This window comes from Oncorhynchus masou, chromosome 5 (genome assembly GCF_036934945.1).
Source record: "Oncorhynchus masou masou isolate Uvic2021 chromosome 5, UVic_Omas_1.1, whole genome shotgun sequence".
In the NCBI taxonomy this organism is placed as follows: Eukaryota; Metazoa; Chordata; class Actinopteri; order Salmoniformes; family Salmonidae; genus Oncorhynchus; species Oncorhynchus masou.
In genome coordinates, this window is record NC_088216.1 from 73,436,284 (window position 1) to 73,462,951 (window position 26,668).

The 26,668-nt window shown below is 41.0% G+C and overlaps 1 protein-coding gene across 7 annotated transcripts; it reads left to right on the forward strand.

Annotated features, from left to right (window-relative positions):
- Positions 1-842: 842 nt before the first annotated feature.
- On the forward strand, positions 843-19,665 carry LOC135540229 (glucoside xylosyltransferase 2-like). 7 transcript variants are annotated; one of them, XM_064966735.1, is made up of 9 exons: positions 4,693-4,780; positions 6,796-6,888; positions 8,718-8,922; positions 10,348-10,491; positions 13,180-13,431; positions 13,840-13,963; positions 14,108-14,226; positions 17,369-17,541; positions 17,816-19,665. In XM_064966735.1, exons 3-9 carry the CDS (start codon positions 8,734-8,736, stop codon positions 17,940-17,942), a joined length of 1,128 nt encoding a protein of 375 aa, XP_064822807.1. In that variant the 5' UTR covers positions 4,693-4,780; positions 6,796-6,888; positions 8,718-8,733; the 3' UTR covers positions 17,943-19,665. The 7 variants fall into 7 exon arrangements, with proteins under 7 accessions (XP_064822809.1, XP_064822803.1, XP_064822804.1 ...); XM_064966736.1 differs by having other exon boundaries at positions 6,796-6,867; XM_064966737.1 differs by lacking the exons at positions 4,693-4,780; positions 6,796-6,888 and adding an exon at positions 843-1,405.
- The last annotated feature ends 7,003 nt before the right edge of the window (positions 19,666-26,668 follow it).

Genomic DNA, 26,668 nt, shown 5'->3' on the forward strand with positions numbered 1-26,668 from the left:
GTCAGAATGTCGAACACACTTCATTTCAAAGTACTTTACCTGTTGATCGACGATTTTGCCCCGATGTAGGAGGTAATCTGATACAACATATTAACAGGGAAGCATTATCAACCCGACATTCGGTTTGTGTTTCTGCCAAATTAGAAATAATCATGACAAACTTGTGTACGAACCACTGAGCTGAACAGCTCCACGGGAATGCAGTTTTGATGCTTTTTTTGTTGGAAAAATATTAATATTTGCAGTTTCCTCAATGAAAGGGAACATTTGGAGTTTGAATATATTTTTATGTAGTCATAGAATATATTGTTTGTTAGTGGTTTTAGTGACGCCTGGGAGACTGCAGGGATTATCCAACAGTTGCCACCAGCGTAGCAATTGAGAGGGTGCAGCCAAATCTGGGTTTGAACCATATTAATAGTGTGCCATACGGTCCAAACTACTTTGCAAAGGTATTTTTAGACCAATCACACTCATGGAGGCTACTGTCACAGTATTCCCCTGGAGTTGCACTGTTCCATGAAACACAGTGACGTGTGAACATTTGAAATGTTATTCATCCTCAACGACCAACAAAATTCACATGGACATTTGAGATAGATCTGTTCTCATTGAAAGCAAGTCTAAGAGGTGGTAGATCTGTTCAACCAGGTCGTCACTAGTTACCACAGCAACAAAATCATAACCCCCGCCTATTTCTTCCATTTCTCTTCTTAAAATGTGATTTTAAAACTAACCCTAACCCCAAGTTGACCAAAAAGCGAATTTTTGTTTTCATGAATTTTTACGACATAGACATTGTTTTACTTTCCGGCTATAGTTACTAGTTGAAACTGTTCGGGTCGACATGCGTGGATTTATTTCGCCTAAATTTCTTTATTGTGACAAATGATGATGGAAACAGTGTTTTACGAATAAATGATAATTGCTGAATAATTTTCAAGGTATGCGGGTTACTAGTCTGTTATAATCCGAGAGTGAAATACTTACTCTCGTCAATAACATTTAGCATTATCAGCCCGACCTAAAGTATGCTGTTCTGTATATTGTTTGTATTTCCGGTTGTCTATTTTCAGTCTTGACAATTCCCATTAGACAAACACTTGCACAATACGGCTGAGCCTAACCGAATCACAGACCGAACATTGTCCCACACGGTCAGATGACAAATAATGAAACAAAATTAAACTGATTGAGAGGAAACGCGCTTTGATCGACTTCGTTCGATTAAATTTGGCTATTGTTTAAATATTGTGCATCACGTGCAATGTGTACGGAGATAATAGACAGAACCTACCGGTGCGAAAAAAGTTACACTACAAAAAAATGGAAAAACACTTTCCTGTGGGTACCCTATCTCCACCTCCTATCGCCAAAAGGACCTACAGCACGGACAACCGGTAAAGTAAGTGTAAATATCATTTTATTCAACATTCCGGCTTGTAGAGACTCTTGGGTCTTTTGTAGTCAGACTTCTTTCAAAACGAATAGCCAGCCATGTGGTAACCATGGTAACATCTTGATGTTTAGGTAAATATGGCATGTGACGTCAACACTTAACTATGAAGCTCCACTCCACACTTAATGCTACAGAACCTTTAGAAAGTATTCACACCCCTTGACTTTTTCCACATTTTGTGTTAGTCTGAATTTAAAATAGATTAAATTGAGATGTTGTGTCACTGGTCTGTGTCATGTAAAACATCTTCCCAGCGTGAAATAGTTCCCAATCGTTCTGATTGTGTTCTGATTGTGACGTCATGTATATTTTCCCCGAGCTTGAAAACGTTCCCGTTTCAATAATTGACGCACATTTCTTTATGTGGATGGCTGAGATTGTGTGGCTGTTTCAGCATATAAACACCCGACTCGCGCGTCAAAATGCTGAGGGTTGACGTGAGGAGAGATTTTTGCGATTGCAAAAATATTGGCGCTACGAGAGGGTGTGAGAGAAACATCAGCTCGAGTTTAGCCCTCCACATATAGCGACGCACGTGCATTTATTAAACTGGGAACATTTTCACGCTGTGAGAAATTTTAAAATACGTCATAATCAGAACGATTGGGAACTACTCAACGCTGGGAATATTTTTACATGAGAGCCTTCACACAATTCCAGTGGAATTATGTTTAGAGAAATGTTTACAAATTAATAAAATCAAATGATTTATCTTGATCCAATAAGTATTCAACCCCCTTGTTATGGCAAGCCTAAATAAGTTCAGCAGTAAATATTTGCTTTACAGTCACAAATTGAATGGACTCACTCTGTGTGCTATAATAGTGATTAACATTGCTTTTTTTTATGGCTATGTCATCTCTGTACCTCACACATATAATTATCTGGAAGGTCCTTCAGTCCAGCAGTGAATTTCAAACAGAAACTGAACCACAAAGACCAGGGATGTTTTCCAATGCCTTGCAAAAATGGCACCTATTGGTAGATGGGTTTATAAAAAAGCAGACATTGAATATCTCTTTGAGCATGGTGACGTTATTAATTACACTTTGGATGGTGTATCAATACACCCAGTCATTACAAAGATACAGGCATCCTTCCTAACTCAAATGCCAGAAAGGAAGGAAACGACTCAGGGATTTCACCATGAGGCCAATGGTGACTTTAAAACAATTAGAATTTACAGCAGTCATGCATTAGGTGTAAAACGTATGACTCAATAATCTATGCTTTCTGGGAATGCTATGAAGTCCAAATATTTTGGGCAGAGCTAGAAAGTTGTCTGTCAGAAGTACTATGATATAAACTTACTTTTAATCTGTCTGTTTGTATATTTTGAGACATGGCATGGTTGGGTGTAGTGGGCTGGACGATTCACTCATCTTGAAAAAACAAATACTAAAAACTTGGAAATAAATCCACCATCATGAACGCAATGGAAAAATCTATTAATTTATTATTTAAATATTGAAAGAGCATGGGCGACCAAATTTAAACAAATTGGTACAATTTATGGCCAAGTGGCAAACAATAATAAAGGCAATAGGGATGGAGGTGTGAGCTTGCGGGTCTGGGAAGATGAGATGTTGGCATTGTTTGTGTGAATCTGTAAGTTGTTGTTTGTATGTATACATTTGTGTTTGGAGTAAAACATATATTTTTTTTTACAAACAGTTACAGAGTTTAATGCCTGAGATAGGAGAAAACTGAGGATGGATCAACAATATTGTAGTTATTCCACAATACTAACCTAAACGACAGCGAAAAGAAGGAAGCCTGCACAGAATACAAATATTTCGAAACATGCATCCTGTTTGCAATAAGGCACAAAAGTAAAACTGCAAAAAATGTGGCAAGAAATTAACTTAATGTCCTGAATACAAAGCATTGTGTTCAGAAAATCCAACACATCATTGAGTACCACTCTTCATATTTTCAAGCATGGTGGTGGCTGCAGCATGTTATGGGTATGCTTGTCATCGGCAAGGACTAGGGAGTTTTTTAGGATAGAAATAAATGGAATAGTGCTAAGCATAGGCCAAAGCCTAGAGGAACACCTGTTTTAGTCTGCTTTCCACCAGACACTGGGAGACAAATTCACCTTTCAGCAGGACAATTACCTAAAACACAAGGCCAAATATACACTGGAGTACCAAGTACCATATTTACTGCCAACATCAAGTGGTAAAAATCTCTACCTGATTACAACTGGAAACACTACTGTTTTCCTACTGAACACTACAAAACTTGTGTATATTAGGTAACACTTCAACCACTACATTTTTATTCTACACTAGGTTTTTTAGATTTAAAATGTTTCTTTAGGTGTGACATGATTACGTCCAGCACCCTAGCAGGCAATCTATTTTCTATGCAAACTTTTTTTTAAATGTTGACAAAAAAAATCACTGGACAAGTAAAAGTTGCAATATGTCACTTTTTGGGCAACCTGACCAAATTCACATAGATCTGTCATTCTCATTGACAGCAAGTCTAAGAAGTTGTAGATCTGTTTTATGTGCTCTATTTCTATGCTTCCCGTTCTTAAGTTTCGTTTGTGTATCTTTTACTTTCGGTTTTGTACACCAGCTTCAAATAGCTGAAAATACAATATGTTTGGTATTTCAAACATACTTCACCACGGTTTAGATGGTACAATGATTCTCTACACTAAACATTGCTTGTTTTGTCAAATAAACTTAGATTAGACGAACTATTACACTTTTAGCAACCAGGAATTGGCGGAGCGATTTCTGCATTTTGCAGCTTTAATGTAAACATAGCTACTGATGCATTATGATGAATGAGTTCACGTTGTGATGTCAAACAAAACACTCGCACTTCTCTTCTAAAGATTACGGTACGAGAATATAGAAACTCCCACTGAGTGATGGTCATGGACGTGGAAAGCTCCTCCTCTTCGCTCTGGGTCATCTCCGGCGCAATGCAAAACGGAGTAGTAACAGAATGTCAACTCTAGCTGTTATTGCGTATTCACAGACATGAAAGAGGAATATTGTGCTCCTCCAAATCATCAGAACAGTTTTTCACGATGAGAATTCATTGTAAAATTGTTGTGATCGCTGTCTGTTTTGGAGTTTTTTTACTTTTGTACTTTTTTGTGGGAAATGCTGCAGACGATCCGCCTTTGAAAGAAGTTGAGGATAACTATTTTCCGAAGTTCTCGGGGCTTCGAAACAATGTTGCATCAAAGTTAACAAAAAAAACTCTCGATGAACTTCATATTCCACACAAACAACCACTCACGTACCGAAAAGTAACGAAAGTATCCAGTAGAGGAGGCAATGCGATCGCAAAGAGGTAAGGAATTATCGCACCATTACTCGCCTGCTAATGTTGATGTGATTCATGTTTTTTTTTCTCCACGCCTATTTTTTTCATCAACGTTTGGAACACATTTAAAGACGCAAGATGTCTCAAAGGTTAGATGGGGATTTTTTTTTCACCTTTTAACGGATTGCATGACTATCTGCTTACAGAGATATATAGGTTTTATTCCCTGTGGAAGTAATGGAATGAGTCCACACGTATCCCGTCTTTCTCTCTTTATTCATTCAGGAAGACGTGCCGCCCCCCCATCAACAAATATACATAGGCTCAATTATGTTCCAAGGACGTTGGCACCAAACAATGGCTTGGTCAGTCATGAGAGGACCAAACTTGCTTTTGTCATTCAAATCCTATTTTTATTATCACATGTATTGTTCTAAATGACCGATGGATGTATGACATTTATTGCAAAGGTATCACCTATTCAGTAAGTTGTGTGCATATTTAATTCCAACATCAGCTCAAAGAAGTGTCTTGGGGTTGTAAAAATATTCTAATTGTGTAGCTTTGTAAACAACGGAATCAATTTGATAGTTTGACCTCGAATCTGACCTTTGTACCCCGCGGTTTCTGGGATTTATGCATTTTTTAAAGTCCTGTGGTTAACAGGTTTAAAGGTCACCTTGAGAGAGTCTAAGATGATGGAATATACATTGGACCAAGGAGACCCAGTCATTACACTATTGGGGATTGAGGAGCATACATTTTACATATCATTTAAAAATCTCCACCTTCAAGTCAAGAGGCTGAACTACTCAATGTGTATAATAGGATGTGTGATGCCATGTCCCATCAGAGTAGACAAGCCCAAGTAGACCAATATAGATGACCTCAACTGATGGCCACCATCCCCTCTTTCCTCTGCCTTGCAGACAATAGCTAGAAAATGGTTTGTCATCATTCACTATTTCTGTCCAGGTGTGGATTTGTTTTTTGTTATGTCTCCTATTATACTATTTTGGGCCCCGCTCAAATTCTTTCCCAAAACATAACATCCTTCCATTCCCTCTGTCATGGCTGTCACTGATATGATAATAGCCCAGATTTGATATTCTAAAGGCAATGTTCTAAAGGCAATGCTTTCTGTTGTAAATTTTGCTTTCACCTACAATGTCCTGTTTGATCAGTGATCTGGTTGGAAGCATTTATAAAGCATTCAGTCTGGACCATAGTGTCCTGGCAGAGACCACACCCACACGCATGTGCTCTCTACTGATAAGAGAAATGGGGTGGAGGCCAATGGGGATGGAGGAAAATAACCAAAGCAGGTTTAGCAAACAAAGCAGTAAGTGCTCTGATAAAAAATTTAAAAAACACTGCACGTCTCCCATAGCTTCAGGCACTTTACCATTGGTTCTGGTGAGGGGGAGGGCTGAAAGGGAGGCATAGAATTACCATAAAATATAAGCTATTATGTTGTCTTGGTTACTCTTTCCCATTTTGTTCGTGTCATTTTCCCATCTTCATCACTTCAAATGCAACAGACTTCCTCTTACACACCTTTAAATAGACAAACATGCCCATCTTTCCTTATCAAACCATTTCCTCTTGATGTATCACTCTGCTTCCTGTGGATAAAAGTAGGGAGAAGAGCTGCTTCCCAACAGATACCATCAGCTGTCCCAGCTCACACTAAATTCTACAGTCATAATATCTTGTTGTAGACAATTACATTGTAATAGCACTTATTTTTGTCAATATATTCCACTGCTGATGGATGTTTCACATCCAGGCTCAATTTAGCATGTATTTTACAGTGTGTAAGGAAAGGTCATGCATGATACTGTCCCCATAAAAAAAACTTTCCTCCCAATGGTTACATCTGATTTAATAAGCCCTTTTAAACAAATTCCTTGCCCCATCATCTGGAATACTGTAAAACAGTGTCCCCCGAGGCCAACAAGGTATTCCGTTGCACTGACATTATGTAAAGCTATAAAAATGTCATCTTGGATGACTGGAGACTGCTCTCTCTCTTTCTGCAGGGCTTTGAAATCTCCCTGCTTACCCGAGCATCCTGACAAGGTTTGAGAGACTTCTTACGTGGGCCTCATCAGGTGGAAAAAGCTCTCTTTCTGGTAGCTCACTCACTTAAGTACCTCCTGACAGAGGTTGGCGTTGAGTAACTGGGAAATCCGTTAAACAGAATGCATGTAGCTAGGGGTGATGATTCACTCAAAGATACTGTTACTTTATTGAAATCAGAGGAGGCTGGTGGGATGAGCTATAGGAGGACAGGCTTATTGTAATGGCTGGAATGGAACGGAGTCAAACATTGTTTCCACATGTTTGATACCGTTCCATTACAGACATAAGCCCATCCTCCAATAGTTTCTCCCACCAGCCTCCTCTGTTTGAAATCCATTATGCATAGGGAGCACACATTTTTTCAGATTTTTCTAAAACTTCTGATAGCATTCCCTTCACACATCTTTTATCCAAGCCTTCAGCGCATTGCAGTAGTGGCTCGTATCTGATGGAATTTCTAAATAGTTGAAGTAATGTTTGATAGATTTGTTGATTAAGGTAAGCTATATTGTCACTGTGCTCTTCTAAGCTGTTTTGTCTTTCCTCATGATTTGAAAGAGATTGTTGCGAGCCCAAGGCCACGTAGGCACAGTACTCTCTGTTATCAATAATTAGTGCAGTCCTTGTATCCCTTTAGAGCTTGAAATGCTTCCAGATGGGTGGAAAATAGTTCTAACACTATGTAAGATTACCTCACATGAGCAGCATGTTCTTCTTACAATAAATAATGGGGCTTTGTTTGGTCTAACTAACTGTGTTCACAACATTAATTTCACTGGTCCAGGCCATCTATAACGCAATGCAGTATGTATCATAGAACAACACATTTTCTGAGCATTTATGGTTAGGTTGCAGGTTAAAAGACAATATGTCTATCCCTCAGTATTTTTGTGTGTATAATTTTCCCCCTAGTAATAATGTACACAGTACATGTTCAAAAACACAAATTGTTCTTGAAAGAGCCTCTGCCATCAAAGCCTAGAGGACAGGTTTCTCTGAGCTCTGCCATCCATCGTAATCGGTGTTGCATGATTGTCCCTCAGCCATGCAGAAAACCAAGTGTCACGCTTGGAGACTGTCCTGCAACCCACCTGTCAAATTTCAGTTTCCCCCTTCAGTTTGTTAGACTAAAATACACATTCTTTGTCTACATGAAGCTCTCTCTTAGGTAGATGTTGCACTTTCCTCTGGCAAAATAGTATGTTTCCTTTCCAAAGTCCTCACACAAATGAGGGCTACTTTGTTCTGAAGAAGGATTTTGGGACCATTCTTCCTTTGCGTTTGCTAATGTTTACATTTACACGCACCATAAAAACCATCCCATATGGTGTGTACATAAAATGCAACTCGAGGATTTAGGTCTAGTTCTACGTTGAGCTATACACATTTTTATTTTTCAGAGTGTGATTTATTCTGCTCTGCTGAATCCATTTGAATTCAATGGCAGTCTCTGTTGCTATGCAGAGAGCATTTTTATGTCTGCTATAGAAACAACTTCGCCTTGAACATGAGAGAACAAAGCCCAGTGGGTATATACAGACCTACACTACAGGAGAGGGAGAAGGGTATGGTGAGGGAGTGCTGCTCACCCTGAGCATATGACAGGGATGTCTTGTAGGAGGCCTTGAATATGAACATGTTGGTTAGCTGTCTGTCAGTAGAAACAGTGTGATTATGTACTGTCTGGAATATGTGTCTAAGCCACATCCTGTCATGTTCAAATCTGTTCTCATGACCATTGACATGTCCATGAAGAAGTATCAGCGTTGCTATGCAGCGGCACAGCTCTGCCATTCTGTTGACAGTTGATGAGCAAGCCTGAGGAGCCTTCTGTAAGCGGAGAGTCTCATACTTGTTGCCCCTGTGTGTATCCCTGTAGCAGACAGAGGAGTGACATGGGAGTGGGTCGGCCCGCATCGAAGCGCACCCATGCTGAGGAGGTCATGCACCTGGCCGTGGTGGCCTGTGGGAACCGACTGGATGAGACGCTCACCATGGTCAAGTCAGCCCTCCTCTTCAGCATCAAGAGTATCAAATTCCACATCTTTGCAGAGGACCCCTTGACCTCACAGTTTGAAAAGGGGGTAAGTATCCCCTTAACAAAGTACATGATCTAGGCTTTAGGTACGGTACGTTTCTAGAAAAGGACCACTGTAATTCTCAATGAAATATAGGACTATTTGAATATTTTCAAAGACTCTCATGCTTTTCATACGGACAGTATCTTGTTTAATGTTCTTCCATGCTCAGTAATATGACATTCACTGCCAGATGGGAGTATTGGCATGTTTAAAAAAACAAAAACAGATCTAACCTTTTTTGATCTCCCTCTCACTTGCCCTCTAATGCCTTGCAGGCCTTTTATCTCAAGGTCAGATCATATATCCCCCAGACTTTTGCCTCACCGCTTTAACCATGCAAGTTTTCAGTCACTGTTAGTTTATTCACGACTCAAGCTTTACGAAAGTCATTGTCTTATGCTACTGTGTAGCTGTAAACCTGAAGGTATATAGCCTATATTCAGGGCTCTCCAGCCCTGTCCCTGGAGAGCTACCGTGCTGCAGGTTTTAGCTCCAACCCTAATCTAGCACACCTGATTCTAATAATTAGCTGCTTGATAAGCTGAATCAGGTTAGGTAAAACTGGGGTTGGAGTGAACCTACAGGAGGGTAGCTCTCCATAAACAGGATTGGAGAACCCTGGCCTACATAAACGAAAACACCGTGCATGCATGCGGCTACATACCCTTTCTGTGCTTATGAGTTATGTTATGTTTACCATCTGAGAACCTCCCCTTTGTAATTGGCTTCATGCTAGCCAGGAAGTTGAGTTGGTTAAACCCAAAGGTTAGTAGCATGTGAGCAGGAGATGGAATGTTTCACATCCGGCTTGTGCTGATGAAACAGGAATTAGAAGCAAGCTAAAAAAAAAAAAATTGACCTCTGATCTGTGCACCTCATCAGCAGAAATCCTGCCTGCTCCTCACACTGATCTTTTGTCTCATGGCCAAATTGTTTAATAATGTTGATGATTATGGAGGGCTTGAGCGTCTAACAGAGCGGAAAATCGTAGGCTTTTATGTGTGACAGCAGTGTTGACTTTGAGGGGGTAACTCGACAGAATGGGATTAATATTTTCTACCTCCTTTTGTTTAGGTTAGTTTAACTGGGAGTTGGGAGTAGTTATAGCAATAACTGGCAGTGTCATGGTCAATGTACGACAACGCTGCCCTTACTGTAAAGACATTACTTTATTGGTTTACAGGAACTTCCTTAGGTGTTTATGTAGATTTGAACTCTCAGGAGTGTATCATGTGTCAGAATAATGAATATTTCCATCTGCTCTCTCAGTGATCCCTCTCCTCTACACCTCTTGACTCAACCTTTTGAAAATGCGCTCAAGTTGTGCTTTTGCTTCTTTGGAAATTAAATGAGACTTCCGGGGATTACATCTAAAAATGGCTGTGTTACCTCTCACAGCAAATTATGATGTTTAGTAACTTTGTGTAGTTTCTCTTTCAGCTGAGCCAGTGGCCCCATGCTATCTCCAACAAGTTCCAGTACAGTATCTACCCAATCACGTTCTCTGTGGGGAATGCAGAGGAATGGAAAAAGCTGTTCAAGCCCTGCGCTGCCCAGAGGCTGTTTCTCCCTGTAAGGCTGCAGCACATCGTCTCTCTTCTCTCTCTGTTTACCTAATCATAATTACTACACTGTTGGAGCTAGAAACATAGGCATTTCGCTACACCTGCGACATCTGCAAATCTGTGTGCGCGACCAATAAACTTTGATTTGAATCATATCTATCAAACATATGAACTGATTCTTTAAACTGATAAAGCTATATTCATTAGAAAATGTGTTAAGGTAATTGCCCATGTCATCAGTTTTCTTAGTAGCATGCCACTCTGGGCTGCATCCTGACCCCAATGCATTTTCTATTAGATACGTTTCGCTTGATTTACGCAGGCAGAAGAATGATATACCCAGGTAATAATAGTATGAAAACTTTATGATGGGTTTTACTTGTTGGTATATAATCAGTTACCTCAGTATGATAATATATGGCTTTATTCATACCCATTGACCGTTACTTAACAAACATGCAATCCCCAGAGATTTAATTAAATAACTTAATTAAAGCATTGCCATTCATTGACTTTTTAATGGACAATCTTTAAATCATCAAACCGTGTGCACACATTGCTTGGTTTTTGTACACATTGCACCGTTGTAAAAAGTGGTAAGCAATCCATGTCTGCAACTTTATTGATTGGCAGATGATGCAACACAAACCCTATACTTTGCAGGGGCTGAGTGCTATTTGATTCTCATCAGGAACAGATTGCTTTGTGATTGTAATCTTCCGTCAAGCCATTGTGGTGCAGTGGTCTAAGGCACTGCATCTCAGTGCTAGAGGCATCACTACAGACACCCTGGAGTCGAAGGCTGTATCACAACCTGCCATGATTGTGAGTCCCACAGGGCTGCGCACAATTGGCCCTGCGTCGGCCGGTGTAGTCGTCATTGTAAATAAGAATTTGTTCTTAGCTGACTTACCTAGTAAAATAAAAAAATCCCATATACACTACTGCTCAAAAGTTTGGGGTTGCTTAGAAATTTCCTTGTTTTTTTATTTTTAAAGAAATGTTTTTTTAAATGTCCATTTAAAATAACATCAAATTTATAAGTATTACAGTATAGTCATAGGCATTGTTAATGTTGTAAATGACTATTGTAGATGGAAACTGCATTTTTTAAATAAAAAAATGGAGTATCTACATGTGCGTACAGAGGCATTAGCAACCATTACCTGTATTCTAATGGCACGCTGTGTTTATTTTTCTATTTATTTTACCTTTATTTTACTAGGCAAGTCAGTTAAGAACAAATTCTTATTTTCAATGACGGCCTAGGAACAGTGGGTTAACTGCCTGTTCAGGGGCAGAATGACAGATTTGTACCTTGTCAGCTCGGGATTTGAACTTGCAACCGTTACTAGTCCAACGCACTAACCACTAGGCTACCCTGTTGCCCCCCATGTTATGTTGTTGTGTTAGCTAATCCAAGTTTATAATTTTAAAAGGCTAATTGAAAACCCTTTTGCAGTTATGTTAGCATAACTGAAAACTGTTGTGCTGTTTTAAAGAAGAAATAAAACTGTCCTTTAGACTAGTTGAGTATCTAGAGCATCAGCATTTGTGGGTTTGATTACAGGCTCAAAATGGCCGGAAACAAATAACTTTCTTCTGAAACTCATCAGTATATTTCTGTTCTGAGAAATAAAGGATATTCCACGCAAGAAATTTCCAAGAAACTGAAGATCTCGTACAACGCTGTGTACTACTCCCTTCACAGAACAGCGCAAACTGGCTCTAACCAGAATAGAAAGTGGAGTGGGAGGCCCCGGGGCACAACTGAGCAAGCGGACAAGTAAATTAAAGTGTCTAGTTTTAGAAACAGACACCTCCCAAGTCTTCAACTGGCAGCTTCATTAAATAGTACCCACAAAACACCAGTCTCAATGTCAACAGTGAGGAGGCGACTCCGGAATGTTGGCCTTCTAGGCAGAGTTGCAAAGAAAAAGCCATATCTCAGACTGGCCAATAAAAAGAAAAGATTAAGATGGGCAAAATAACACAGACACTGGACAGAGGAAGAATGGGGGGGAAAGGTGTTATAGACAGAAACATCTAAGTTTGATGTGTTCAGATCACAAAGAAGAACATTTGTAAGATGCAGAAAAGATACTTGTACAAGATACTTGTACAGGGTTAAAGGGATCTTGAAAAAGGAAGGCTATAACTCCATTTTGCAATGGCAGTCATACCCTGTGGACGGCGCTTAATTAGCGGCCAATTTCCTCCTCCGAACGGGACAATGACCCAAAGCACAGCTCCAATCTATACAATAACTTTATGGTAGAAGCAGTCTGCTGGTATTCTGTCTATAATGGGGTGGCCAGCACAGCCACCGAATCTCATCCCTATTGAGCCGTTGTGGGAGCAGCTTGACCGTATGGCTAGATGGGCACTTCTTACGTACCAATCTAACATGTGGGAGTTGCTTCAGGAAGCATGGGGTGAAATCTTTTCAGATTCTTTAACAAAAGCAAAGTTTGAAGGACACAATTATTATTTAAATTAAAAATCATTATTTATAACATTGTCAATGTCTTGACTATATTTCCTATTCATTTTGCAACTAATTTAATGTATGGAAAACAAGGACATTTCTAAGTGACCCCAAACTTTTGAACGGTAGTGTGTGTGCATTATGTACCATCACTGGAATAAGAGGAAATTAATTATTCTGATAGTAACCGGATTATTATCCTAACAGGTGATCCTGAAGGATGTAGACTCTTTACTCTACGTGGATACAGATGTGCTGTTCCTCAGGCCCATGGATGATATGTGGAGTTTCCTCAAGGCCTTCAACACCACCCAGCTGGCTGCTATGGCCCCAGAGCATGAGATCCCTAAGATAGGCTGGTATAGCCGCTTTGCACGCCATCCCTTCTACGGGGTCACTGGGGTCAACTCAGGAGTCATGCTGATGAACCTCACAAGGATACGAAGCACTCTGTTCAAAGTAAGGAACATCATAAATCAATTAGCCTTTTGGTCATCTCCGTTTGGTATTTTGGTCATGCCTTCCCTGTTTTCTACCTGAAAGCTGCAAGGAGATTGGTTTTTATCAATGAATCGTATCTATCTGAACCCAACCAGCAACAGATGTGTCACTTATTGACAGCCAGCGTCAACAATCTGAGTGCTCAGAGTAGAGTAGACTGAGGCTCTGCAATCGCCACACTCGCATTAAAGCAATGCTTCAGCACATTCAAGCTCAAGTTGGCATCTCTCTGCAACCAAGAAAGAGCAGTAGAAATTGTAACATGGGCAATTCTTGGATTTTTTTTTTAATTGGGCATTTCTGTAGTGTTTGATGTGTAGCTACTCCCTAGGCTGTGGAGTAAACCAGTCCTTGTTCCTATTCCAGAACAGCATGATAACAAGTGGCCTGTCATGGGAGGACCTCCTCCACCCACTCTACCAGAAGTACAAGAATCACATCACCTGGGGTGACCAAGATCTCTTAAATATCATCTTCCACTACAACTCAGGTACACTCGTCCTCCCTCTCTCTTCCACTACAACTCAGGCACACTCTTCCTCCCTCTCTCTTCCACTACAAATCTTGGCCCGGTTCCCCAATAGCGATGGAACTTAGGCTTACGAGTGTTTTTAACAATGCATCTTTCCTACAGCGGCCGAAGATGTAACACGCCTTTCCCAGAACACCATGCAGAGAGAACAGTCGCTAAGTGCATCGTTGGAGCATTTGTCGATACTGATAGGATCGAAAGAAAGGCAGCGCTGCTCTCGGGTCAGCTTTCTCAATTCAAATCTTACCTTAACGTTCCAATTATTTCACAATACTGACGATGGATCAGCTCATAGAGAGACATTTTACCACATATGGCTGCAAATATTGAGGTTGCTTATTCTAATGCTTAACCAATAAAAATGCATTAAATCACTGATATGCCACATCATTTTACACACATAAAATATGAGACAAATTACAGTCAGTAGCCTACAAGTAGGAAAATATAACTCAATTTATTGAACATGAAATGTACAGTTAATGTCGGAAGTTTACATACACCTTAGCCAAATACATTTCAACTCAGTTTCACAATTCCTGACATTTAATCCTAGTAAAAGAGAGAATGATTTATTTCAGCTTTAATTTCTTTCATCACATTCCCAGTGGGTCAGAAGTTTACATACACTCAATTAGGTAGCATTGCCTTGAAATGGTTTAACTTGGGTCAAACATTTCTGGGAGAGCTCCACAAGCTTCCAACAATAAGTTGGGTGAATTTTGGCCCATTCCTCCTTACAGCTGGTGTAACTGAGTCAGGTTTGTAGGCCTCCTTGCTAACACACGCTTTTTTCAGTTCTACCCACACATTTTCTATAGGATTGCAGTCAGGGCCTTGTGATGGCTACTCCAATACTTTGACTTAGTTGTCCTTAAGCCTTTTGCCATAACTTTGGAAGTATGCTTGGGAGACCCATTTGCGACCAAGCTTTAACTTCCTGACTGATGTCTTGAGATGTTGCTTCAATATATCCACATAATTTTCCCTCCTCATGATGCTGTCTATTTTGTGAAGTGTACCAGTCCCTCATGCAGCAAAGCACCCCACAACATGATGCTGCCACCCCCGTGCTTCATGGTTGGGATGGTGTTCTTCGGCTTGCAAGTCTCCCCGTTTTTCCTCCAAGCATAACGATGGTCATTATGGCCAAACAGTTCTATTTTTGTTTCATCAGACCAGAGGACATTTTCTCCAAAAAGTGCAATCTTTGTCCTCATGTGCAGTTGTAAACCGTAGTCTGGCTTTTTTAATGGTGATTTTGAAGCAGTGGCTTCTTCCTTGCTGAGCGGCCTTTCAGGTTATGTCGATATAGGACTCGTTTTACTGTGGATATAGATACTTTTGTACCTGTTTCCTCCAGCATCTTCACAAGGTCCTTTGCTGTTCTGGGATTGATTTTCACTTTTTGCACCAAAGTACGCTAATCTCTAGGAGACAGAACGCGTCTCCTTCCTGAGCGGTATGACCGCTGCGTGGTCCCATGGTGTTTATACTTGCATACTATTGTTTGTACAGATGAACGTGGTACCTTCAGGTGTCAGAAAATTGCTCCCAAGGATGAACCAGACTTGTGGAGGTCTACCATTATTATTTTTTGAGGTCCTGGCTGATTTTCTTTTGATTTTCCCATGATGTCAAGCAAAGAGGCACTGAGTTTGAAGGTAGGCCTTGAAATTCATCCACAGGTACACCTCCAATTGACACAAATGATGTCACTTATCCTATCAGAAGCTTCTAAAGCCATGACATCATTGTCTGTAATTTTCCAAGCTGTTTAAAGGCACAGTCAACTTAGTGTATGTAAACTTCTGAATTGTGATACAGTGAAAAATAAGTGATATAATCTCTATAATGACTTGTGTCATGCACAAAATGGATGTCCTAACCGACTTGCCAAAACTATAGTTTGTTAACAAGATATTTGTGGAGTGGTTTAAGTTTTAACCTAAGTGTATATAAACTTCCGACTTCAACTGTATGTACAGTAGTGCCTAAAAATCTGCCGTTCTACACTTGAGCAATGCAGTTAATCCCCAAGAACAACTGTTCCCCGGGCACCAATGACGTCGATTTAGGTAGCCCCCACACCTCTCTGATTCAGGGTTAAATGCGAAAGACACATTTCGGTTGAATGCTTTCAGTTGTGCACCTGACTAGGTATGCCTCTTTCCCTAATATATTTATATTTTAATGCATTTATCATATGCATTAAAATATATGTTGCTTGTTTGTATCAATTGCAAATATATCGGTAACTTTGTATTTGTAGTCAATTTTGTTCTGAAGTTATCAGTGGTCACAGGGAAACGATAAACCATGTGAATGTATGTTTAGCTTAAATCGTTTGTGTAGAAAGTGATGCGGGTGATAAAAAAGCATCTAATGAGTCTGAGGCAGGCGTTGAATTACGAGTGCGTTCTAGTGCAACGTCAATAATGGTGGTTTTGGGAAACCTCCTTCGAAGGTTTTAACGATGAAGGAAAACTGGGCCCTGGTACACTCTGCCTCCCTCGCTCTTCCTCAATGTAGCAGAGTGCTGTCATTGATTTGGAATACATTTGTTGACTACAAATAGGAAAATAAAGTTGAATTTAATGTCACCACCATTCATGATGACAGCAAGAGCAATAGCTGTACTTAGGCCTGTATCAAATTAGAATGTTTCCCCAAAATTTAATTCCAAAGGGTGTTGGCGCGAATGTCAGCTCGTACGGAATTCAATATAATTCCTTCAAGCAGGTGTAGGTTTTGGTTTTCTCTAATACATCCACAAGAAATAACTATCCTGAATAAAGTCAACGCTGTGGAACTAAACCAGCCCGTGGCTGCAGCAGCAGATTGACACCGGTGCAGTCTGCGAGATGGGTATTAAGTGTTCCAAGCCTTAAGTAGACTTGGCAGGAGCATTGTTTGTCTGACAACATGATTAGAACCTGTCCAGGAAATAACCATTCCCATAGCAGCATCCCCAAATGGAAAAACAGTGCAATGTGGTGGGAGCAGCCAGTCACTGTGTAATATCTGCCTCGCCATGGAAACATGACTGATCTTTCTCTTTTACGTGTACCCATGTTTCTGGTTTAAGGGGATACTCTGTTCACAAGCCAGGATTTGATGCAGTTTAAAAGGACTACAATCCGTGTAGTTGTAAAGCAAGTAATTTGATAATTGTTAAATCAGTAAAGCAAAACTTAGAAGGGTCCTGAGCGATTAGCATTGCACGTTGAAGTCATTAGGTTTATTTTTTTCCAAATGCTCTTTGGCAGTAACAATACTGGTATCAGAGAGGGTATACACTGGCAACCTTGGGGACATTGTGCAGAAATCTGATGTAACAGACGTATAACGGTGTGTTTGCAGAGTGTCTGTACACCTTCCCATGCCAGTGGAACTACAGGCCTGATCACTGCATGTATGGGAGCAACTGTAAAGGAGCTGAGGAGGAAGGCGTGTCCATTCTCCATGGGAACCGAGGAGTGTATCACGACGACAAGCAACCAGCCTTTAAAGTTGTTTATGATGCAATACACGAGGTAAGAATCTATTCATTTTAGTGGATTATTGTTTCCTTTGTCCTTTTCTCCTTGGACAGCAAACGGTGTGGACATGTTTACATAAAGAAATCCTTGTCACACAGCAACATCAGCCCCCTCTGCTGTCCATAGATATGCCTTTTATTAGCCAGATGATATGATTCATATGCATCCCCCTCTACATTAAGCAATGGTACTGTTGATTTCTGTGTGGTTTGATAAGCTACCACTACTGGTGTCTAACTCTGAGGCATGCAATGGTTCTGTTTCGTAGTACCCCTTTGAGGACAACTTGTTCCAGTCGCTGTTCTATCCCCTCCAGACCAAGTTTCTGGACACAGTCAACACCCTGTGTGGTCGGATTCCCCAGGTGTTCCTCAAACAGGTGGAAAAGTCCATGAGGACCGTGTACGAGAAGAAAGTGGTCCGTCATGTGAGGCCTCCACCAAAATAATTACAGGAAACTGAACAGAGGAAGTTGTCTCTGACATCACTATGGGAATCTTTCTGTGGAAGATGTGCAATGTCAGAAGTCCCCAGACCAGAAGGAATCTGTATGCATTACACGGTGTTTGTAATACAACAGATCATGGTCTAGTGGACATGATGGTGGTATGGATCATGATCGTGTAGAACACGTGTCAAACTCATTCCACGGCGGGCTGAGTGTTTGCTGGTTTTCGCTCCTCCCTTGTACTTGATTGATGAATTAAGGTCACTGATTTAGTAAGGAACTCCCTCTAGGTCTTAATTGAAAGGAAAAAACAGAAACCAGCAGACAATTTGCCCTCCATGGAATGAGTTTGACACCCTGGTGTAGAAGGACAGGCACACTGTACAGTGCTTATCAATGATGCTGTGTTTGGGGTAAACTTGCCTTATCATCCACCCACTAAATGTTTTACAGAACCTGATTTACATGTGAAAATGTGATGAGAGATTTCGTGTTTTTTTTTAACCTTTTTTAAAAAAAGTCCAATGTTTCCTTATGATTACGATAAGTCCCGGTGGAGTATTAAGTGATGATTTAAACATGGCAGAGGTTGTTTTTGTCAACATGATTTTGAGTGTTTTTCTCTTAAATGGGCAACGAAAATGTCTTCCGTAAGGCCGCTATACCATAGGCTTCTGGAAATGGTTTGAAATGGTCCCACTCTGCCTGTAGGTTGCCGCCTAATTGATCATTTTATGTCATGCAAAGCTAATATGGGTCTTTGCTTAAGCAGAGCTTTCTGTTTATGTTGCATGTTGCAATTGTCCAAAAATAAAGTGAATATGTTACATCAACAAAATCCCTTGCATAGCAGCGACAGGAGGTCTAGTGGTTAAGAGCAGTGGGCCGGTAACCGAATGGTCGCTGGTTCGAATATCTGAGCTGCCTAGGTGAAAAAATATTTTGATGTGCCCTTGAGCAAAGCACTTAACCCAAATGTTTCCTGTAAGTCTCTGGATAACAGCGCCTGCTAACTGACTAAAATGACTATCTGTACAAGAGGGAATATGATTCAACCTGTCCAGTTCTCCAAATGCCAACCGCAGTATTAAACATAGTATGAACATATCATACACTAAGCAATTACCATTAATATTGTGTACAGAAGATGTGTCGATAAATGCACTTTTGTATTTCTGTAATAGTTCAGCTTGTGCGATTAGGACAGGACGTGCATACCATTTCTCCCCTATTCAATTGTCAAGGCATTGCAAATCCCTATCTGAAAAAGCAGTGTGGTTGTCTCTGAACAAAACTTCCAAAGTGCAAGCGCTTATAATAGTGGTACAGTATTTTCAAGACAAAATGTACCATATGTATATTTACAAACGCTCTTAAGTTTTCTGTGTACGAAAAGGACAGCCAACTTAATGAGGAAGCCTCTTAGTGTATTAATGTCACACTATCAGTGATCCAGTATGTGAACTCTGAGACTGTAAATGCAAGCATTTATAATGTGATGTTTGTGTTGTCTACTCCCGTCAGTTTGATGTTTGTGTAGCCTATCAATTGTCAGGTGTGTTTACCGGTAATAATTTAAACTGGAAACTCCAGATGGTTTTATTTATACATGCTTATGTTTCTCTTTGTTTGTTTACTCTTTGTTTCTGAATAAAGTTACTGTGCCATCAGTTCTGTTTGTCTTAGGAGGCCTATTGTATAATTGTAATGTATTGATAAAAATACAGTGCATTCAGATAACAACATTCAGACCCCTTTACTTTAACCAATTTCCTTTACTTTACAGACTTATTTTAAATGCTTTTCCTCTTCAATCTACAGTCAATATCCCATAATGACAATTTTTGCAAATGTATTAAACATGCAAAACAGAAATATCTTATTTACATAGGTTTTCAGGCCATTTGCTATGTGACAAGTTGAGCTCAGGTACATGCTGTTTCCATTGATTATCTTTGATGTTTCTTCAACTTGAATTGATTGGAAATGATTCGGAAAGACACACAACTGTCTATGTAAAGGTACCACAGTTGACAATGCATGTCAGAGCAAAAAACAAGTCTTGAGGTTGAAGGAATTGTCTGTAGAACTCCGAGACAGGATTGTGTCGAGGCACAGATCTGGGGAAGAGTGCCAAAAAATGACGGTGGCCTCCATCATTCTTAAAGAAGAAGTTTGGAACCACCAAGACTCTGCCTAGAACTGGCTGCAATCTGGGGAGAAGGGCTTTGGTCAGCGAGGTGACCAAGAACCCGATGGTTACTCTGACAGAGTTCCTCTGTGGCAATGGGAGAACTTTCCAGAAGGAACACCATATCTACAGCACTCCACCAATCAGGCCTTTATGGTAGAGTGGCCAGATGGAAGCCACTCCTCAGTAAAAGGCACATGACGGCCCTCTTGAAGTTTGCGAAAAGGCACATAAAGGACTCTCAAACCATGAGAAACAATATTCTCTGGTCTGATGAAAAAAGATTGAACTCTTTAGCCTGAATGCCAAGCGTCACGTCTCGAGGAAACCTGGCACCATCTCTACGGTGAAGCATGGTGGTGGCAGCATCATGCTGTGGGTGTGTTTTTCAGCGGCAGGGACTGGGAGACAAGTCAAGCTTGAGGGGAAGATGAACGGAGCAAAGTACAGAGAGTTCCTTGTTGAAAACCTGCTCAGGACCTCAGACTGGGGCGACGGTTCACTTTCCAACAGCACAACGACACTAAGCACAGCCAAGACAATGTAGGAGTGGCTTCGGGCCAGAGCCTGGACTTGAACCCGATCGAACATCTCTGGAGAGACCTGAAAATAGCTGTGGAGTGACGCTCCCCTTCCAACCTGACAAAGCTTGAGAGGATCTGCAGAAAATAATGGGTGAAACTACCCAAATACACATGTGCCAAGCTTGTAGCGTCATACCCAAGAAATCTAATTTTATTAGTCACATGCGCCAAAAACAACAGTGACCTTATAGTGAAATGCTTACTTACGAGCCCCTAACCAACAATGCAGTTTAAAAAAAGAATGAGTAAGAAATAAAAGTAACAAGTAATTAAAGAGCAGCAGTAAAATAACAATAATGAGACTATACAGGTACAGAGACAATGTGTGGGGGCAGCTGTTAGTTGAGGTAATATGTACATGTAGGTAGAGTTATCAAAGTGACTATGCATAGATGATAACAACAGAGAGTAGCAGCGGTGTAAAAGAGGGGGGGGGGTGGACCAATGCAAATAGTCTGGGTAACCATTTTATTAGATGTTCAGGAGTCTTATGGTTTGGGGGTAGAAGCTGTTTAGAAGCCTCTTGGAAACATACTTGGCGCTCTGGTACTGCTTGTGGTTAGCAGAGAGAACATTCTATGACTAGGGTGGCTGGAGTCTGACATTTTTTAGAGCCTTCCTCTGATACTGCCTGGTGTAGAGGTCCTGGATGGCAGGAAGCTTGGCCCCAGTTATGTACTGGGCCGTACGCACTACCCTCTGTAGTGCCATGCGTTCGGAGGCCGAGCAGTTGCCATACCAGGCAGTGATGCAACCAGATGCTCTCGATGGTGCAGCTGTAGAACTTTTTGAGGATCTGAGGACCCTGAGGACTCAGTCTCTTGAGGGGGAATAGGTTTTGTTGTGCCCTCTTCACGACTGTCTTGGTGTGTTTGGACCATTCCAGTTTGTTGGTGATGTGGACACCAAGGAACTTGAAGCTCTCAACCTGCTCCAATACAGCCACGTTGATAATAATGGGTGCGTGCTCGTTCCTCTTTTTCCTGTAGTCCACAATCATCTCCTTTGTCTTGATCACATTGAGGGATAGATTGTTGTCCTGGCACCACATGGACAGGTGCCTGACCTCCCTATAGGCTGTCTCATCGTTGTCGGTGATCAGGCCTACCCCTGTTGTGTCATCGGCAAACTTAACTGTGTTGGAGTCGTGCCTGGCCGTGCAGTCATGAGTGAACAGGGAGTACAGAAGGGGACTGTGCACACACCACTGAGGGGCCCCTGTGTTGAGGATCAGTGTGTTATTACCTACCCTTACCAACTGGGGGTGGCCTGTCAGGAATTCCAGGATCCAGTTGCAGAGGGAGGTTTTTAGTCCCATGGTCCTTAGCTTATTGATGAGCATTGAAGGCACTATGTTGAACACTGAGCTGTAGTCAATGAATAGCATTCGCACATCAGTGTTCCTTTTGTCCAGGTGGGAAAGGGCAGTGTGGAGTGCAATAGAGATTGCATCATCTGTGGATCTGTTGGGGAGGTATGCAAATTAGAGTCGGTCTGGGGTTTCGGGGATAATGGTGTTGATGTGAGCCATGACAAGCCTTTCAAAGCACTTCATTGCTACAGACTTGAGTGCTACGGGTCGGTAGTCATTTAGGCAGGTTACCTTAGTGTTCTTGGGCACAGGGACTATGGTGGTCTGCTTAAAATATGTTGGTATTACAGACTCGGACAGGGAGAGGTTGAAAATGTCAGTGAAGACAGAAAACGACTCAAGTGAAAGTCACCCAGTAAAATACTACTTCAAAAATGGTATTTGGTTTTAAATATAATTAAGTATCAAAAGTAAAAGTATAAACCATTTCAAATTCCTTATATTAAGCAAGTCAGATGGCACAATTGTATTTACATTTTTATTGACATACAGTCTATGTATGTACACTCAGACATAATTTACAAACAAAGCATTTGTGTTTAGTCAGTCCGCCAGATCAGAGGCAGTAGGGATGATCTCTTGATAAGCGTGTGAATTGGACCATTTTCCTGTCAACATGTAATGACTACTTTTGTGTGTCAGGGAAAATGTATGGAATAAAAAGTGTATTATTTTCTTGAGGAATGTAGTGAAGTAAAAGTTGGCAAAAATATAAATAGTAAAGTACAGACAAAAAACGACTTAAGTAGTAATTTAAGTATTTTTACTTAAGTAATTTACACCACTGCAAGTTGAGGGAGCGTACAATTGGCATGCTGACTGCAGGAATGTCCAACAGAGCTGTTGCCAGAGAATTGAACATTCATTTATCTGCCATAAGCCGTCTCCAACATTGTTTTAGATAATTTGGCAGTACGTCCAACTGGCCTCTCAACCGCAGACCACATGTATGGGATCGTGTGGGTGAGCCATTTGCTGATGTCAACAGAGTGATCCATGGTGGCGGTGGGGTTATGGCTACGAACAATGAACACAATTGCATTTTATTGATGGTAATTTGAATGCACAGAGATACCGTGATGAGATATTGAGGTCCATTATCTCATCCACCGCCATCACCTCATGTTTCACCATGATAATGCACGGCCCCATGTCACAAGGATCTATCTGTACACAATTCCTAGAAGCGGAAAATGTCCCAGTTCTTCCATGGCCTGCATCCTCACCAGACATGCCACCCATTGAGCATCAAGCATGTTTGGGATGTTCTGGATCGACGTGTTTAACAGCATGTTCCAGTTCCCGTCAATATCCAGCAACTTCGCACAGCCATTGAAGAGGATTGGAACAACATTCCACAGGCCACAATCAACAGCCAGATCAACTCTATACAAAGGAAATGTCAAGCTGCATGAGGCAAATGGTGGTCACATCAAATACTGACTGGTTTTCTGATCCACACCCCTACCTTTTTTTATTTAGGTATCTGTGACTAACAGATGCATATCTATATTTCTAGTCATGTGAAATCCATAGATTAGGGCTTAATTAATTTTTTCAATTGACTTATTTCCTTATATCAGCAGTTCCCAAAATGTTTATAGTTGTCATGCCCTGATCTGTTTCACCTGTTCTTGTGATTGTCTCTAGGTGTCGCTTATTTTCCCAGTGTATTTATCCCTGTGTTTCCTGTCTCTCTGTGCCAGTTCGTCTTGTATGTTTTCAAGTCAACCAGCGTGCTCTCCCGTGCTCCTGGTTTCTATTCTATTTTTCCAGTCTCCCCGGTTTTGACCCTTTACTGTTTTTCTGGACTCCGTACCCGCCTGCCTGACCCTTCTGCCTGCCCTGACATTGAGCCTGCCTGACACTCTTTACCTCTTGGACTCAGAACTGGATTTGACCTTTTGCCTGTCCACAGCCATTCTCTTGCCTACTCCTTTTGGATTATAATTAAACAACAAAGACTCTAACCATCTGCCTCCTGTGTCTGCATCTGGGTCTTGCCTTGTGCCCTTATAATAGCCCCATACCCCTTCAAACATTCAACCTCCAGCTGCGTACCCCCTCTAGCACCAGCGTCAGTGCACTCTCAAATGTCTTTTGCCGTTGTAAACCGGCCACACACACTATACGATACATTTATTAAACATAAGAATGAATGAGTTTTTCTCACAACCCGGCTTGTGGGAAGTGACAAAGAGCTCTTATAGGACCAGGGCAAAAATAATAATAAATCATTTAGCCGTCTTACATATACAACCTTATTTGTTCATCAAAAATGGTAAATAACTCACCACAGGTTAATGAGAACAGTCTGCTTGAAAGGATAGACATTTTTTTTAAACATTTATTTAACTAGGCAATTCAGTTAAGAACAAACTCTTATCTTCAATGACAGCCTAGGAACAGTGGGTTTACCTTGTCAGCTCAGGGATTCAATCTGGCAACCTTCTGGTTATTAGTCCAATGCTCTAACCACGAGGCTACCCTGCCACCCCACGTGACTCTGCAATGTTGGGTTGTACTGGTGAGTCTCAGTCTTACATTTTTGTTCCACACAGTCTGTGCCTGTATTTAGTTTTCATGCTAGTGAGGGCCGAGGTACGTGGTTGCAAAGGGCATCAGTGTCTTAACAGCACAATTTGCCAAGGCAAGAAACTCTGAGCGCAGTCCTATCCAGAAATCTGGCAGTGGTTTCTGATTAAATTCCATTTTCAGAGAACCGCTTGTTGCTATTTCAATGAGGCTCTCTTGTTCAGATATCGGTAAGTGGACTGGAGGCAGAGCATGAAAGGGATAACGAATTCAGTTGTTTGTGTTGTCCGTTTCAGGAAAATAATTGCCCACCCAGCTCACTCAGGTGCTTCACTATATCACATTTTACATTGTCCGTAAACTTAAGTTCATTTGCACACAAATCATACAATGATCATAGCCTCAAAATCATAGCCTCAATTTTGTCTGGCATATTGGAGAGTCCCTGTAATCCTAGATTCAGATCATTCAGGCGAGGAAAAAATATCACTCAGATAGGCCAGTCGTGTGTGAAACTTGTCATCATGCAAGTGGTCAGACAAGGGAAAATGATGGTCAGTAAAGAGAACTTTAAGATTGCCTCTCAATTTGCAAAAAAAAAAAACGTGTCAATACTTTGCCCCTTGATAACCAGTGCAGTGTATGTTGTAAAAGCGTTACATGGCCATATCATTGCATAATGCAGAAAATACACGAGAGTTCAGGGGCCTTGCTTTAACAAAGTTAACCATTTTAACTGTCGTGTCGAAAACGTATTTCAAGCTGTCAGGCATTCCCTTGGCAGCAAGAGCCTCTCTATGGATGCTGCAGTGTATCCAACTGCTTGCACATGCGTTACCACTCCACTCTGTCTGTCTGTCATGGCTTTTGCGCCATTAATATAGATACCAACAAATCTTGACAACCAAAGTCCATTTGATGTCAAAGCTGTCCCGTACTTAAAAAATATCCTCTCATGTTGGCCTGGTTTCCAGTGATTTGCAGAAGAGGATGTCTTCCTTAATTGCCCCCTCATAAACGTAACAGACACATACCAGGAGCTGTGCCAAGCTCGCCACGTCTGACTCATCCAGCTGTAACACATATAATTCACCGACTTTTTGTATGCGAAGCAGTACTTGTTAGAAAACATATCCTGCCATGTCACTGATGCATCGTGGAACAGTGTTGTTTGATGAAGGCATTGTCTGTATAGCTTCTTGGGCTTTTCCCCCCAGCGTTGCCCCAGCCATTTCTGCCACATCAGGAAGAAATTAGTCCTCCACGATAGTATGGGGCTTGCCTGTCCAAGCCACTCGGTAGCTCACCATTTTAGAGCTTTTAGCCCCTTCTTATTAATGGCATCTGCTGCTTTTTATACATGTTTTACTACTCTAAAATCGTCTGTATTCTCGAGAGAGAGAGAGAGAGAGAGAGAGTAATGGTTAATGTGAATGGATGTTAATTATTTGACTAGGCTACCTGTATTTGACATTGTGGTGTTTCGCTGAACAAAAGATGGTTAAAAACAAAAAATAATCGGGAGTGAAACGATGCTACTCAGGAGAGAAAAACCTCACCCAAATGTATCGCCAGTTGGAAAATATACATGTACTGTTTCAAAATGTGAAGAAAACTGTAAATCACATTTTTATTTGGCGTACCCCACAGTTTGGAAATACATGCCTTATATGAACTGTAACTCAGTAAAATCTTTGAAAGTGTTTCATGTTGCATTTATATTTTTGTTCAGTATCAATCTGGATGGCCAGCCATAATGAACGTTCAATGTACAGATAGATTATGCTTTCAAAACTATTAAGGCAGGCTACTTTTCAGATGATGATGGTACAGTAGTCTGTTACTCTCGTTGAGTCTCAAGTGTTCTTTTCACCTCCAGTGTTCCATTGTGCAACTTGTTGAACAGCAGCGTACTCCCTGTACTTTCTGAATCTGATCCGCCTGTCTGCCAACAGGCAGTGACCTCACGAGCGCCATATTAAAATGCTTCT